Source organism: Ipomoea triloba, chromosome 10 (assembly GCF_003576645.1).
Source record: "Ipomoea triloba cultivar NCNSP0323 chromosome 10, ASM357664v1".
In the NCBI taxonomy this organism is placed as follows: domain Eukaryota; kingdom Viridiplantae; phylum Streptophyta; class Magnoliopsida; order Solanales; family Convolvulaceae; genus Ipomoea; species Ipomoea triloba.
The window spans coordinates 23434170-23449957 of record NC_044925.1 but is presented as its reverse complement, the minus strand read 5'-3'; the positions used below and the strand labels follow the sequence as shown (position 1 = coordinate 23449957).

At 32.4% G+C, this 15788-nt stretch overlaps 2 protein-coding genes across 2 annotated transcripts; both read right to left on the bottom strand.

Moving 5' to 3' along the window:
* Positions 1–664: 664 nt before the first annotated feature.
* LOC116031661 (thioredoxin O2, mitochondrial-like) lies at positions 665–5107 on the bottom strand. Its single transcript, XM_031273923.1, has 6 exons — positions 4798–5107; positions 3738–3803; positions 3451–3501; positions 3182–3261; positions 1964–2008; positions 665–987 (listed from the first exon to the last, which is right to left on the bottom strand). The coding sequence occupies exons 1-6, from the start codon at positions 5027–5029 to the stop codon at positions 889–891; spliced, it is 573 nt and encodes a 190-aa protein (XP_031129783.1). The 5' UTR covers positions 5030–5107; the 3' UTR covers positions 665–888.
* Positions 5108–6888: 1781 nt separating this feature from the next.
* LOC116032983 lies at positions 6889–7744 on the bottom strand. Its single transcript, XM_031275737.1, has one exon. The coding sequence runs from the start codon at positions 7683–7685 to the stop codon at positions 7059–7061; it is 627 nt and encodes a 208-aa protein (XP_031131597.1). The 5' UTR covers positions 7686–7744; the 3' UTR covers positions 6889–7058.
* Positions 7745–15788: the final 8044 nt, after the last annotated feature.

Sequence of the window (15788 nt, the reverse complement as noted above, 5' to 3'; positions counted from 1 at the left end):
TAAAACATCAGAAGGATTCAGACCCCATTATTGTCCCAATCCATTTGACCATTTGCTTCTGTTCCCTTCCCCAATCCTCACTCATTGACCCTCTAAATCTATTGGAGGCTATCCTTACTTTTGCTCCGCTCAAGCCCTATTTATAACGGTATCAAAAAAAGATGTCTCCAATTTAATTCAATTGGACTCTGTGCTATAGAAGGTTGAAAAAATAGTTATGAACGGATATTACATTGTAACAGAGTTCATAATACTCAAAAAATAGTAATTGAGTAGTGTATTGAAGCATATCTCATAACTTATCTCGATTTCAAAACAATGGCAGGTGAGAACACTCGAGATTGAGATGTAATTGTTTAAGAAATGATAAAAAGAAAGATTCAAACAAGCATTAAGTGAGTAAAAGTCTAATTTTGAGAAATTTAATATTAAAACAGATGACCTTGAAAATGAAAATCACATTACTTTTACCAAATAAGGAACTATTAACCCCAAAACCCTTACAATAGAAATTCATTCCAAAGTACTCATGCATCTGCTAGCATGAGTTGTGCTGTCTGCTGTGATGTGATGTTAAACCCGGCCCCCATCCATGCATCTGCTGCTACCATTTCAAGCAAGTGAAGCCAAAACAAAGAGAGATATGAAAACAAAACCCTCAAACTAAGTTAAATTAGCAATATTTATTTAGTCAAATAATGAAGGGCAAAAATACTGAGTGACAGTATCCAAATCACTCTGGAAATTGGATATAAAACTAAGATCCCACTTTACAAACATTGGGTTTCATTAAAATGCACTCAAACTGAAGCATAACACAACACTCGGTTACTATAATTCTATAAATTTTCTAGAAAGCCTAGATCGCACTGCTGCTCCTGTGCTTAATCATTTGTAGAGTGCCTCCATTGTGTCTTTCAACTTTTGAACATCAGCGCCAATAACTTCAGAAGCTTTTTTTCCATTCTGAAAGAAGTGCAATGTGGGCTGCAGAGATATGTTAACAATTGTAAAAGAAAATGAGCCTTGGAAGAATGTATAACTTGGCAGAAGTTTATAGTAAAAAAACATAGTTTGGTGCTCGCTAAACGTCTAAATCATTGCATCATGGAATTCATAACTTCATATTAATACAAGCTAGAAGTATCTATGATGCAACATAGTGATCTTAGACACAACTATATTTGCAAAATTAAACTCAAAGAGTTGATGCAATGTTGTATTGTTATTGGTATAGTCAGATTCTTATTTTCATTTTTAATTTCTTCCTTGTACAATATCTAAAGAGTTAATGCCTAAAATGGTCCCTTGACTATTTCATAATTCTCAAATTGGTCCTCAACTATCAATTCACTCAAACTGGTCCTTCGGCTATGCAAAATTTTACTCATTTTAGTCCTTTGTTATTTACACCAACTAAATTGAGTAAATTTTTTCATAGTTGAGGGACCATTTTAGGTGAATCGGTAGTCGAGGACTATTTTGAAAATTATGACATAGCTGAGTGACTATTTTGGATATTATCTCATATCTAAAGTTCAAGTCCAACAACTAGATATAAACATTAAGAATATGGAAATGAAAAGAAGACAGTAGGCACCTTAAGTCCTCAACTATATGAAGTCAAGCTAGCAGTACAGTAAAAACTAAAGAAGTCTTTTCCCCAGCATATGTTATGCATTGTTTAAATTTATGCCATTGTGAACCTTGTAATGCTATTCCAAATGATTTTGTGCCTTATCCTAAAACATGCATCATCTGTAGAAGATAGTTTCAACTTTCCACCTATGTCCATATCTTTCAATTTTCAAATAATAATTTTTTATTCCAAAACAAATAATCTTGATGTTACAGAAAGGCAGAAAGCACTATGTAGACTAAAGAGAACTTCAGCACTGTATTTCATTAAGGAGTATTATTATTAGCCTAATAAACTTCACTCCTAAAAAGATTGATGTTTTACCACTGAATGAATGTTTAATTTGCTCAATGCACTTGCAAGCCCCTCCTGCACATTCAAAAAATGTATTCAATTCACAAATGGTTGAAAATACAGCACCAAAAAGTAAGAAAATATTTTGCAGGTGATTATACTGGGAAAAAAATCACAAATACTACAAATACAAAATAAAATGACTCACTAATATTCTATGAGGGCTGCTATCATCTCAGAATCTGATGCAAAGTTCAAGTTCTAGATGCCAACTAGTAACAACAGCCAAATATTTTAATATAAAATGGGAGATAGAAGCTTTTATAGTTGGATGTTTCAATTATCAACAAGAAGTCTTTCTATGCTATACAATCTGGTATACCAATTATATTTCTGATCACTTTTTTTGGGGGGGAGATGATGGCTCATTGGGGGAAGTAAAACATGTAGCACAAGTGTGTTGTAGTTCCAATTTCTGATACTAAAAGCAGGCATCACCTACATTGAAAAGTTTTCTAACACCCAGGTATTTAACCATTGAGCCAGCAGATTCATTTAGGCCCTGTTTGGTAAATAATCAGCCTATCAATCAATTTTGGCTTATTTGACCACTATTAGTTGTTTGGTTAATAAGTTTTTTGTAATTCCAAAATGCTAAAATTCAAAAGGCTACTCAAAGCAGCCTTTTCAATTAGCTTTTTGAGAAAAGAAATTATACCAAACAGCTATCAGCTAACAACTAATTTATCAAACAACTTTCTACAATCAGCTAATATTATCAACAAATCATTCATTTTAACTCAAACAGCCAACCCAATCAGCCAACAACCATTTACCAAACAGGGCCTTAATGTATCTTAAAACTACTCAAAGTCCACTGATACAACTCCACAAACTTTTTATTCACAAAAACAGAAAAAGGCAGCTATGCCTCTTATTTAGCTAGCACATTAATCAGAATACCAATGCCATGAAATTATATCCAAAAGACTTTATCAAAGTGCATAATAAAAACGTGTAGCACACTGCATCAACATAGTGTGTTAGGGTAAAAAGTAAACACATGGGCTCAATACAAGCAAGGAATGTGGTTAGGCTGTTGCATAAGGTCTCCACAGTGGAGAATGAAAAGAGAACATTAAGCAAGTAGGCATGATTGACAGGGAAAAATGAGCTCTTAGAGGTGACAGTATAGCCTCTCAACCACCACAAAGACGAAATCATAAAGAGTAATATGCTATCTCTTACCTTATCAATGTCAACTTTATATGTTGTAACATGAGGATACTTCTCAGATAATTGCCCAATTATAGGAGATAACAATCTACCTGCATACACAACAATAATAATTAAAGAGAATGTATTTTCCTGCCTTTGCTGGAAAACTTAGAAAGGAAATACATCTTCATTGATATTCTAGTCAAAGTCTAAAAACAATGTATGTGTGTGCGCGTGAGCACAAATCCTTCCACCATCAAAAGAAAATATAAGTAAATAGAAATATAGAATTATCTTACATGGCCCACACCAGACAGCAGTGAAGTAGAATATTGCTGGCAAGGATTCATCTGGCCAGAGATTCAAATCCATTATACGCAAGCACAAAACTTAAACTGTATGTAGATTAAAGCAATTTGGAATAAAGCACAAAAAGAAAAAAATAATATAAAGATCTCCATCCAAAGGGAAACAGGGAAAAGGGAGTTCTCTATACGTATCCAATCACAATGAGAAAACAGGTGAATTACTTCCAGCTTGTTTTTAAGCTGTGGTAACTTTCAAACTTGTGCAGTCAATAACTTACCTTGAACCTTGCAAAGTGAAGTATTAAACTGTTCTTCGGACTCAATTGAAACAATATTTGATGGACCTGTGAGAAGAGACAAGATCGTGTTATTTCATTTTAACCAATACACCCAGAATGGTCACAAACAAATATGAAATGAAATTTTATATAAAAAAGATATTATGTTCAACATACATTCATGATTCACCTCAGGTGTACCCAACAAAAGAAAGAAACTCAAGGGCAACCATGAATTTCCCATATATTATAATATTAAATTTACTTAGGGTGCATAAAAAATGTCCCCAATAACTTTCTAACCATATTATACCCAATCCTTCTCCTTCTTCAATAGTTTTTTTTCTCTTCAGAAGCCAGACATATTACTTTCTAAAATTTCAAGCAATGAAATAGTGTGAGGCATCCTGCAAATATCTAAGTTCATTATCAATTTAGTGTCTAATAACTTGGCATAAGCAACTACATTTTTCATACTAAATCTCTGAAGATTTAAGAACAATTACTGTGAATTCATCCAAAGCCCGCCAATGCTAATAGAATTAGGAGTGTTTGGTAAATTAGATGTTAGCTTATAGTTGATGCAAAATGACTTTGTCAAAAAGCTTATCGAAAAAGCTGTTTTGAGTAACTTTTTGAATTTTAGCATTTTGGAGTAATAAGTTGTTACAAAAAACTAATTAATCAAACACTCATTGATTGTTTAACCAAGTCAAAGAGTTAATAGTGGTTAAATAAGTTAAAATTGACTGGTAAGATAACTATGTTACCAAACATGACCTAAGTCATTAACAGGTGTTATAGGAATTAGAAAGAAATTTCAACTTTTGTGGATTAGCAAACAACCACCTAATAAGTTACAGGCTTACAGCAAACTGGCCGACATAAATGTGTAAAGTACTAAAGCAAGAGAGATATACATTCAAATGATTCAATGCTATAGCATTTTAAAACAGACTTTACATACCAACAAATTTTCCAAAATTCATTGAAACAATTGGAAGCATTCACCAATTAACAACACCAAAATACTGTGTGAGCATAGCATTTGAGAACAGACCTGAGGAAGATGGAGACGAAAAGTTACGGGAATGATTGAAGGCGTGAGGCGATCGGAAATTGAGAAATACGGTGGGGGCGATTGTGGAATTGAAAAGTGGTTGGGGCATATCGGAGAGAGCCACGGTGGCTGCCGAGGACACTATTAGAGTTTCGCCGAGTGAAGAGGAGCGACCACCAAAACACGGTCTCCGGCGAATTAAACATCGTAGCATTGCTGAAGCTCCTCTCATCTCGTCGATTTCTTCCCCCAAAGCGCCGCTACTCCCTCTAGATTGCTTTTATTTTTTCCTTTTAATCTTAGTATCTGTTCTTACTTGTTTCGTTATCATGTTTAATACTCCGTATTTTTACAGCAAAATAAAAAAAATGAAAACGCATTTTTGGCCCAATATTTTTTTTTAAGGTGGCCCATTCTTTTAAGTGTTAGCCCAAATTAAATAATGACTTGGTACTCCAGCTTTATTTATTATTATAATATTTTTAATAATGAAATAATTACTGTAATATTTATGCATTTTTAAAAATATTATTTTTGACGGTAATAATGTGTTACCGGTATATTTTGTATTATGAAGCTCAATATAAGAGTACAGTAGTGTGTCAGAGTACAAATGAGTTCAGTATGTGTTTTTGTCTCAGTTCTAGTGTCGTCCCTCTGCAAGTGTTGTGAGCGTCCTTTATATTCCTGAGCGCAACGTTCCATCTTCAATGCACAATAAATGGAGCATCAATGCTGAGCGCAGTAAATGGAGTATCAATGCTGATGAGCCGTTAGAGTGCCGTTGGAGTGTTGATGAGCCGTTGGAGTGAATGCTGAACAGCTAGTTTGAACGTCCACTCATTGTCTTGGGTCTGCTTGCCTGATTACTCTATCAATTTTATATTTACACACTTTTTAAAATAGTTCGTTTTCAACTCGGGCTTGGTTTGAGAACCCAAATATTCCGTAGTTCTCTTACGCGCATAATTATTTATTTATTTTCACTAATAATTTAAATTTGAAAATCTAAACAACAAGTCTAGAATGCACACTTCAACTTTCTCAATTAACTAACCTCTTCACCTACATTTGCCGTCCGAAACAACAATTGATGATTTTGTATGTATGTGTGTATATATATCATTTGATTTTTTAGTTCGATTCGATTTTTAATTGAAATGAACTAAAATCATTTGACTTATAAAATATAGAATCGATCAATTTTTAATAATATACCAAAACTTTAATCTTTTGGTTTGAGTTACCCAAATTGAAATATCTACTCCTTTTTTTTCCTATTTACGGAGTATATATTAAATCTAGTATATAATGTAATATAAGCATTTTCTTTGTTTAACAAAAAAATTTAAGCTAGCTTGTGATCATCTCAGAAAGCCTGCCATGCATGGGGAGGCATATTATGCTATGGACCCGTGTCCACCTTGCAAGGTAGATCCAAGTCCACCTTGCAAGGTAGACCCAAGTCCATGTTCACAACTCTATGTTTATAATTTCAGAACTCTATGTTCACAATTTTGTTATATAGGTTCAAAATTTTTAAACTCTATATTCACAATTTTGTTATATATGTTCAAAAATTGTGTTATACTATGAATATAGAGTTATGAAATTGTGAACATAGGGTTATGAAATTGTGAACATAGAGTTCAAAAATTATAAATATAGAGTTCTAAAATTCTGTACATGGACCTGGACACAAGGTAAACTCGAGTCTATGGCATAACAACGGGCATGGGGAGGTTAGGGCCAAAGAAGTTTGGGCCGCACGCCAACCTGCCAATGCCAATCAAATTTCTAGTTTGTTGCGGGACGAGTTGAGACACATTGATATCCCTAAATCAAAAGATCCAAATTTCCTATATTTATTATAAGAAAAAAAAAAAAACATTTGCGCGCTATAAACAAAGGTGTAACATTTGTGTTTAACCTTTTGGGAATAACTATAAGAAAGGTGTAACATTTGTGTTTAACCTTTTGGGAATAACTATAAGAAAAATTTTACTTGCACTTATTAGGAGAAAAAAATAGAAATATATCATTTAATCAATACATTTTTTTTTTAGAACATTTAATCAATACATTAAAATACACAAATTTGTTTTTGGTATAAGAGTCAAACTTTGTTGATGTGATTTTTGGAGTGAAGCTAGGGAGCATATAATAAATATATGGAGTGCCAAATATACATAATGATACACTTCACACTCCAAATTAATTAAAACAAAGGAAGCCAATTTGAGCATATATGTTATAAGGTATTACCATTCATAATCATCCACGCTAAGCATACTACAACTACGATCATTATCAACACCCGAAATATAACTATCATGAGAACTGTTATCACATGAAACCCCACGCTGCTGTTGTTGCTGTCCTAATCCTTGTCGGAACTCCTCTTCCTGCAGATTCTGCAGACACCGATCCTCGTCGGAGTAACATCTCGGCCGGCTAGAATCCGACACCTTCCGGTCAGTAGGCCGTCCTCCAAAGCTTAAAATAACCGGACCCCTACGGTTCTTGAACGACGCCGGCGACGCGAGACGCCGGCACCCAGTGTATTGCTGCACGACGGCGCGGAAATTGGCGATGCTAGTGCTTAGGAGAGTGGTGGGGGCTTTCTTGGATGCCCTCGACCGCCTTCGAGCCGCCGCGGCAGCCGTACTAGGTTTCGCGCTTTTCTCGCCGATGTTTCCGGTCTCCCGGCTCAGAGTGGTCTGCTCAGTCGCAGCTGTGAAGCTCGGAGAAAACGAGGTTTGATAAGGTGCGGTGGGATCGAAAGGATTATCGTATGGATTAATAATGTTTTGGAATGATCCGCAGGTTGTCTGTGGATAATAGGGCGTCTGATCCCACAAAGGAGAAGATGGGAAGGTTTCGTTCATGGTTTTGGTTCTTGGGAGTGGGTAGTAGTGGGAACAGGTAGCTAATAACTAATACAGCACTACAGAATACGAAACCGTATTAAATATTGTGTGGTAGTTTTTTGAAGCTAAATATATAGGGTTTAAGGGAGTAGAAAATAAAGAACAATTTTGACTTGGCCTGGCATGCATTGTTTGGATGATGCATGTCTGTTTGTCTTCCTTTTCAGCCAAGAAATTAAAGACAGTTCAATATTTTTGACCATTCAAATGTAGAAGAAGAATGATGTGGAATGCCAATGGCACCCTCCCACACCACTTGAAAGAAAAAATTTGCGCATATCCACTTTTTTTTTTCGGTTCACAAATAGATGCCTCCCTCCATCGAGGCTCGAACCCACTCCCTTCCATATGGGAGTGTACACCTGATGCCGCTTGACCACAAGGTCTTTGGCTGCGCATGTCCACTTAATAAGTTAGTCATGTTATAATTTTACAAGTTTGACTCATAACTGGAACAATCTATTATCTTTTTAATTTGAGTCTAGTAGACTATCAGTTATAGGCAACTAGATTACAGAATATTTTATAATTTTTTATCAATTAGATCACAAGACTGAATTTAGTCAATAAAGACACCCCTATAGTGACTGTAGATTTTTCTCCTCCACTCAAAAAAAAAAAAAAAAAAGTTGCTTGCAAGGGGGAATTCTTACAAATATATAATCCGATCCGTGGGTGGTGCGTGTTACGTTGCTTCCGGGAAACTCAGTATTAAAATGTATGGAATCTTTATTCTATGGTTTTCCCCAAACAAATCTTGTCCCATTCTAAGTCAAGCCTCAGGATAATCCAAGAAACATTATTGACAATATTTTTATTGTACACACACATATATATATAGCCATATACTAACCTCAGTAAATTTCCATGCCAGTGTCAGTGTTCACAACTGCGGCGAGTAATTGTTTAGTTTGCATACACGCTTTTACTTTTCCCTTATAGCTATCAAGTAAATTGTGAGACTAATTAACATAGTTAAATTTTGTTGAGCATATAATAAATAAATATAAATGTATAGTTCAACTATTAACTTAGAGTTTTAGTTGCGGTAGAACACATACTTCAATTTACTATAACCAACTTGCACACGTGAGGGGGCAAACATAAATGTGCACTTCAACTCTGATATAATATATAAAAAATTTGATGGATTATGTTGACCGGGTAGCTGGATTTAAATAATTCAATAATTAAAAGATAATGTATAAAGATAAAGGTAACAAATAAAGACACAAATATTGGTCATGGAGACAATGTTGTATTAAAATTTATGTAATGTTATTACAAGAGAGTGAATGATGATGTATTAATGAGACAAAGAGGAGTGCTTTTATACTTAAGTTGGGCTCGAACCACTCCCAGGTAATTTGGACCTCCTTGACCATGTCTAATGCCTCCACTATATATACCCGCTTCAAATCATCCATGAAGCCACGGAGGCCGAGCCCAAGGCTCCAAGCTCAGGGCTCTGCGTGGGACCTCCAAGGCACCGATCCGAGCTCATGTTTCGGCGCCGCGCCCAAGTTTCGATCCCAAGGTGCGAAGCATCAGGCTCAACCCTTGGGGCTTCAAGATTGGTCAGATCCACTCTACCGAGTTAATTTGTTCCGGGTCCATTTATAATATATCTATCGGTGTCTACATGTGAATGTGCTTGAATTGTCGTTGTTGGTAGCGCATGCATGCATGGAGTAAGTTTTGTGTTTTGTCAGTTTCTGCGTTTGTGGCGGGCTTTGAATGGATTATTTGGTTGAATTGACGTAGGTTGAGGTCAAGTTGTCTTGCATCACAATTTTGGATTCTGGTGTGGACGTACTGGAAGCCGGTCTAGATCTAATATCTCTGAACATTCTTGGAAATTCTTCAATTCCATGAACCTTTAAATGGATAAACAGTAGTCTTGTAAACCAATTTTAATAAATTTAAAATTTATAATAGGTATAAATATTAATTTAATTATAATAAAATATTTAAATAAATTATTTTTTAACTTGTTGTAACTCATTATAATAAAATAATTTTAAACTAAAAGAAATTAAAGAAGAAAATATTCTTTTTTGTATATGGGTGTAGCCAGACAATATCTTTTTTATTATTTGGTTTAGCTTGATGGGCTCATATCTAATCATGTATTGATAAATGTAATAACTCTAAACTAAAGAAATAATTGAAAAGAACAACAATTATCATTTTTTTTAAATGGGTTGTGTATCGTCATACTAATATTTTTTATTATTGGATCCATCTCAACTCAATCTATATTTTAATCGATCATTGATAAATATAATAAGTCTAAATTAAAGAAATTGATTTTTTTTTTAATATTTTGGGATATGGATTGGGCGGGTCTTTTTTGGCGTTTCAAACGGATCCTTAGTGAGAGTAAGAATGAACAATCTCTCTTTGGTACAAGGTTCTTAAACCATTTAGGACCCGTTAAGCTTAACATTAGATATAATATTTAGATGTTATATTTTCATTTTATGAATATTATGGTATGTTAGGAATTAAATATTTTTATTATTTTATTAGATTTTTTTGGTGGCTCAATTTGAGAGACACAGAAGGAGAATTGTCACATGTGGGAATCAAATCCGGAGTTCTTCCTCACAAAGAAGCTCATTTGCCACTTAAGCTATCCATTTGAGTTACTATTTTATTGGATTTAATGGTAGATTTTTTTTTTAAAATGTTTTTTTTTTAAAAAATAATATTGTAGGTGGCAAATTAATTTTCATGTGGACCATGGTCTACATAGTTGTGTAGACCATGAATGTAATCTACATTTTTAATATACTAAAAGTACATTATTTGTGAATTGAATATACATTAATAATCGATAATATATATAAAAAAATCATATATTTTCAAATAATGTACTTTTAGTATATTAAAATATGTACTTTTAATTTATTTATGGTTCACATAAATGTGTGGACCATGATCCATGGAATAATAATTGATTATAGGTTTACACATGTTAATGATTTATTGTGTCATGTGGACTTGAAACATATTATCTAAACATGTTTATCATATCAATCCATTAAACCACTTAAAAATTAAATTAAATCATGTTGGTGTTTAGACTTCTAACATGTTAACCTTAATGAGTTGCATTCGTATTTAGATTACTTATTTTGTTTGTGTCATAACCGTGATAATCGTTAATGAACCTATTTACATGAATAACAAAGTCTAGCTATATAGAATTGAGAATGTGCATAATTATATATAATATATTTTATGAATAATGTTTTTTGACCCAAAGGAGGGAGAACGACAAATTATTGCATGGACCATGATCCACACAGCTGTGTGGACCAAAAATAAAAAGTACATTATTTTTGTATTGAAAATACATTATTTTTGTACTGTAGGTACATATTTGATATCTTAAAATAATGTACCTACAGTACAAAAACAATGTACCTTCAGTACAAAAATAATGTACTTTTTATTTTTGGTCCACACAGCTGTGTGGACCATGGTCCATGCAATAATGATTGAGGGAGAACCATTCTTGATATAAACCTGTCAATCAAACACACCTTTAGTGTTGTATTAGAACTTCCAACTCCTATCCAATATTCCAATGTTTATGCCTCCCCCAGTAATCAAATCAGCACTACAAATAAGTAAAGACACAACCAAACAAATATCCAATCAAAAATATACAAACGATATCTAAAAATTAAAATAAATCCAATGAGGTCTTAACCTCTCATAGTTTCACAGCCTAATTAATAAACATCAATCCAATATAACAACAATGTAGTCCATCGACACTCATAAAGTTTGAATTGAATGAGATAGACATTCTTTTCCCCAGTTTAATCATAAATCCAAACAATTAATTGACTGAGTAATAAGATGGTATTTGATTGAGGACTTTTGCACCCTAGCTACTACTATACGTTTTGATACCTATTACCATGTTTATTTGCCTACTTTTGTTAAACTACTATATATTGGAATGAAATCTTTTAATAATTACAAAACTCAATTTATTCTACTTTTGAATAATATAATGGAATAAAAAATAAGGGAGAAAAGAATGAATAAAATGAAAAGGTCATTGTCTATGGATTAAATATGAAATTTTAATATACACACATAAGTATGTGTATACATTTGTATTATATATTTTTATTTATTCTAATTAATAATTAATTAATTATTTATTTATTTTGATTCCAATTCTTATTTACTATGTATCAAACAAAGTGACTCATTTTACTTAAACTTATTAGTATTACTAAGTATTTGATTCCAATTATTATTTCGATTCCAATGTTTAAACCAGACAGACCCTAAAACTTATTGTAATACGCAAAAAAAAAAAAAAAAGTCATTGACTTTGTCAAACCCACTAAATATTAACACAAACAACTTGTTGACACTTATATTTACAACACCTATAAAAAACAATTGATGATATATTTTTTTACAAATAATAAAAGAGATCAGAGGCCTAAATCACATAACAGGCGAAGAAATATATTGTGGTTTTTTTTTTTTTTTTTTAAATATGAATGTTGGGCGAAAGTTTAGAGGATCAAGCTCAGCTCAACATTTAATCTATCCAAACAATTTTTGATATAGTGATAAGATTCTAACAACTAGTATCAGAGCAAGTCGAATGATGAGTTAATAGACTTTAAGAATGAGCTTAATTGGAGAGCTTGAAGGGTCAAGTCAAATATCTCTTACGGAGTACAAGAAAATAAAATTACATCTTCACTATTAATTATAATTTTTTACTTATAAAAATCGAATTAAGTATTCAATCCAAACATTGAATTAGTGCGGTTGGTTGTACGTCGCTATCGAGGCACACCTTGAAAGCCATCCTTAAATCAAACGTCATGATGTATTCTTATCTGACCAAACTTCATCCTAATAAAAATAAATTAAATTAGCAACCTTAATTTACTCACTTGGATGACTTCATTTATATATGCAGGTCGGTCTGTGGGTGTATAATAACACTAGCAATGTAATTTGTTTGATTATACACTACGTGTCTACATACACAGATGGTAACAATACGGTATTGAACAATTTAATTATTTTCAAGTATGAATACATTTAGAACTGTTCTAACTTATCTTGAACTTGAATGTATATAATATGTATTCGTCTTTGCTTATTTAAAATTGTCTTATTAGGGTTTGAGAAAGTCATGTATCCAATATTTATTGACCCGCATTCTATTATATATTGTGGTACTGAGGCGACGTTGATGCACAATCAAGACGGGTTCTAATTACCTTAATTAACTACCTAGCCACAATTTAATTACCATGTCAATGCCATTATGAAATTGTTGAATATAATTATATTGGGAGTTCACTTTCATCTTCCATGATGCAAACTACTCTCATGGGTTGTTCATGCTCCTACAAAAATAGGTGTGTCAAAACGGCATGATTTGGGACTTCCTAACCACTTGATTAAGGGTTTAATCTCCATTTATTCATAGAATGTTTGTAATAATTGATGTTGTTAAAAGTATTCGTTGATATATTGTAATGTTGTGGCGCATTTCCATATATATCCAAAAAAAATGTTTTCAATAAATAAAAATTATTATTATTATTGAAGAGTTATATGAGACTCTTATTAACTCAGTAATCTTAATAGAAAAATCTTATGGATCGGAGCTAGTCCAAATGCGACATGTGGGAACCTACCCAACCCACTAGAGAGGCTCATGCATGCTGACGGTAAAATAGATGATTACTATTATAACATGATGGGCGTGCAATACGCGAGACATAACAACCAAGTGGATTGACTAGTCGCCTCCCCATCTAGGGAGAAAGTAGCTCGTTGACCCCACTTATCATGGGTTATTGTGTCATTGGGCTAGGTCTATAGTATAAGAGGTTCTAGCTGCTTGTTAGTTGAATGATCATCTTCAACACTGTCATTCACTTACACTCTCGTAGTAATTAGTTGAACTTCTTTGATCCGCATCGAACCAGTTGATTGACTTTATATTCATTCATGCTTGTTATACTAGACATTCATATATTATATCACCTAATCATAAAAATACCAACCCACATTATACCGACCGACGGATTTGATATTCGCCCAATCAATATATATACACTCGTCTATTTGTCTAACTCTATAGTTGCCTAGTTGGATATGCTCCTATTAGAAATGGTCTATTCATACTAAATGGCACCTAAACAATTAACTTCCTTCGCATGTTTAAAATATTAAATTATCCAACTTTTTCCATGGTTTATTATCTTTTTAATAGAGATAATACTATTTCTCTTTCTTTCTTAATATTCATCATCTTCTAACCTAACAACAAACTTCTTTATTATCATAAATGAATTGATCCATTTTCATTTAAAATAAATAAATAAATCTAGTCCTTAATACTTTTTTTTAAAAAAAAGTCAATCATCGATCCTCCTTTTCAATATTTAGAAATAAAATTTCAAAGAAAATATAACATCGATCCTCCTTTTCAGTATGTGTCGCCTTAACCTTGTCAATTCTTAATTATTAGGTAATTTTGAAACAATAAAAAAACAAAAGCATGAATTAGCAGCATATATGATTAAATAATAAATTGAAAATTTTGCCAAAACTTGGTTGATTACCAATTTTTCTTGATTGGCATACAAACAAAAGTAGAATAGCTTGACTTAGTCTTCATGTCATGCATTTACTCATTCAAGAAAAAAAAAAAAAAACACAAACAAACAAATTGGTCTAGCCGAGTTGCAGTCAAGTTTAATGCGAGAAATTTAGAAAACAGTTCTTCCAAGAGCGTTATTGCATGCACATAAATTTAAATTCTTGACCACATGTTTAGCATCTCAAACTCGCCAACACATTTTGATAAAGGAACCATCAATTTTATTTATTTTGTTTTGGTATTTTTAATTTATGTATATTACTAGTATAAAATTATATTTGAGATTTTAAAACAATATCTAATATATACACAAAATTATTGTCTTTTGTATTTGTATGAACTCAATTTGGCTGAGTCAATGTATTCCCTTCAGGGTTCAGCTCCAACTGAGAGTGAAGTGATGGAAATCAAAATTGGATGACTTTTGTTTATCATTCTGCAAATGCAAATAAAATAAAAATAATAAAAAACAAAAAGCATTTGACTGACTCTTTCACATATAGCCTCTTCTACATCCACGTATACAGAACACATGCATTATCACAGGTAATATAATCTTACTTTTATGAAACATTTTATAACGCCGTGCAGTGGTACCAGAAGGCCACGATGTTGTACTATAAGGTGTACTGTTTAGCAATTTAGCTGATAAGTTAATTAATACGGAGTAATTGATTATTTTAATCATTTAATAGTATTTGTGGTTAAAAATATTTTATAAATTAATTGCTTACCGTATTAGTAAATTAACTGTTTACAATTAGCATTACACATAAAATCACTTATAAAAATAATTTTTAAATTATTTTTAATTGTAAATAATAATTATTAATATTAATATTGTTATTGTTGATGTTGTTTTAACTGTTTTTTATTATTATTATTATTATCAATAACAATAATGATAATAATAATAAAATAGTTAATAATACAAATTCAATATTAAAAATATAAATTAAAAATTAGAATAACTACATATTTGGCAAGCTCGTTGAACAATACTATTAATTTTTGTTTTTTTGTTTTAAAGTAAAAAGCATCTGAACTAGATTACTGCAAAAGCGAAGAAATAAAGTCAGGAAGGACAGAGTCCCAGTACAACGAACTAGCCTGATACAACTACAAGGCTTTGGATGCTAAAGCCTGAGCAACTAAGTTTGACTGTTGATACGAGGCTTTTGTAGAGTTATGCTAATATTTTAAATTGTAAATCCAATAAACTGATTAAAAACAATGGGTGTTTCAAGTTCCAACTAAACTAAACTTCCCTCAAAAGCTAAACTTGATCAAACTAACGGTTGATTTTCCAAAATACCCCACAAAACATTATTGTAAAATTTCTGTTATTTATATCTATTATAAGCATATACATAAAGGACAATATATAAGTAATA

Coding starts and splice junctions, on each gene's coding strand:
- LOC116031661 (XM_031273923.1), bottom strand. CDS start 5,029: ATGAGAGGAGCTTCAGCAATGCTACGATGTTTAATTCGCCGGAGACCG. Junction 3,502..3,737: donor TTCACTTTGCAAGGTTCAAG/GTAAGTTATTGA, acceptor ATCTCTGGCCAG/ATGAATCCTTGCCAGCAATA. Junction 2,009..3,181: donor ATAAAGTTGACATTGATAAG/GTAAGAGATAGC, acceptor TTGAATGTGCAG/GAGGGGCTTGCAAGTGCATT.
- LOC116032983 (XM_031275737.1), bottom strand. CDS start 7,685: ATGAACGAAACCTTCCCATCTTCTCCTTTGTGGGATCAGACGCCCTAT.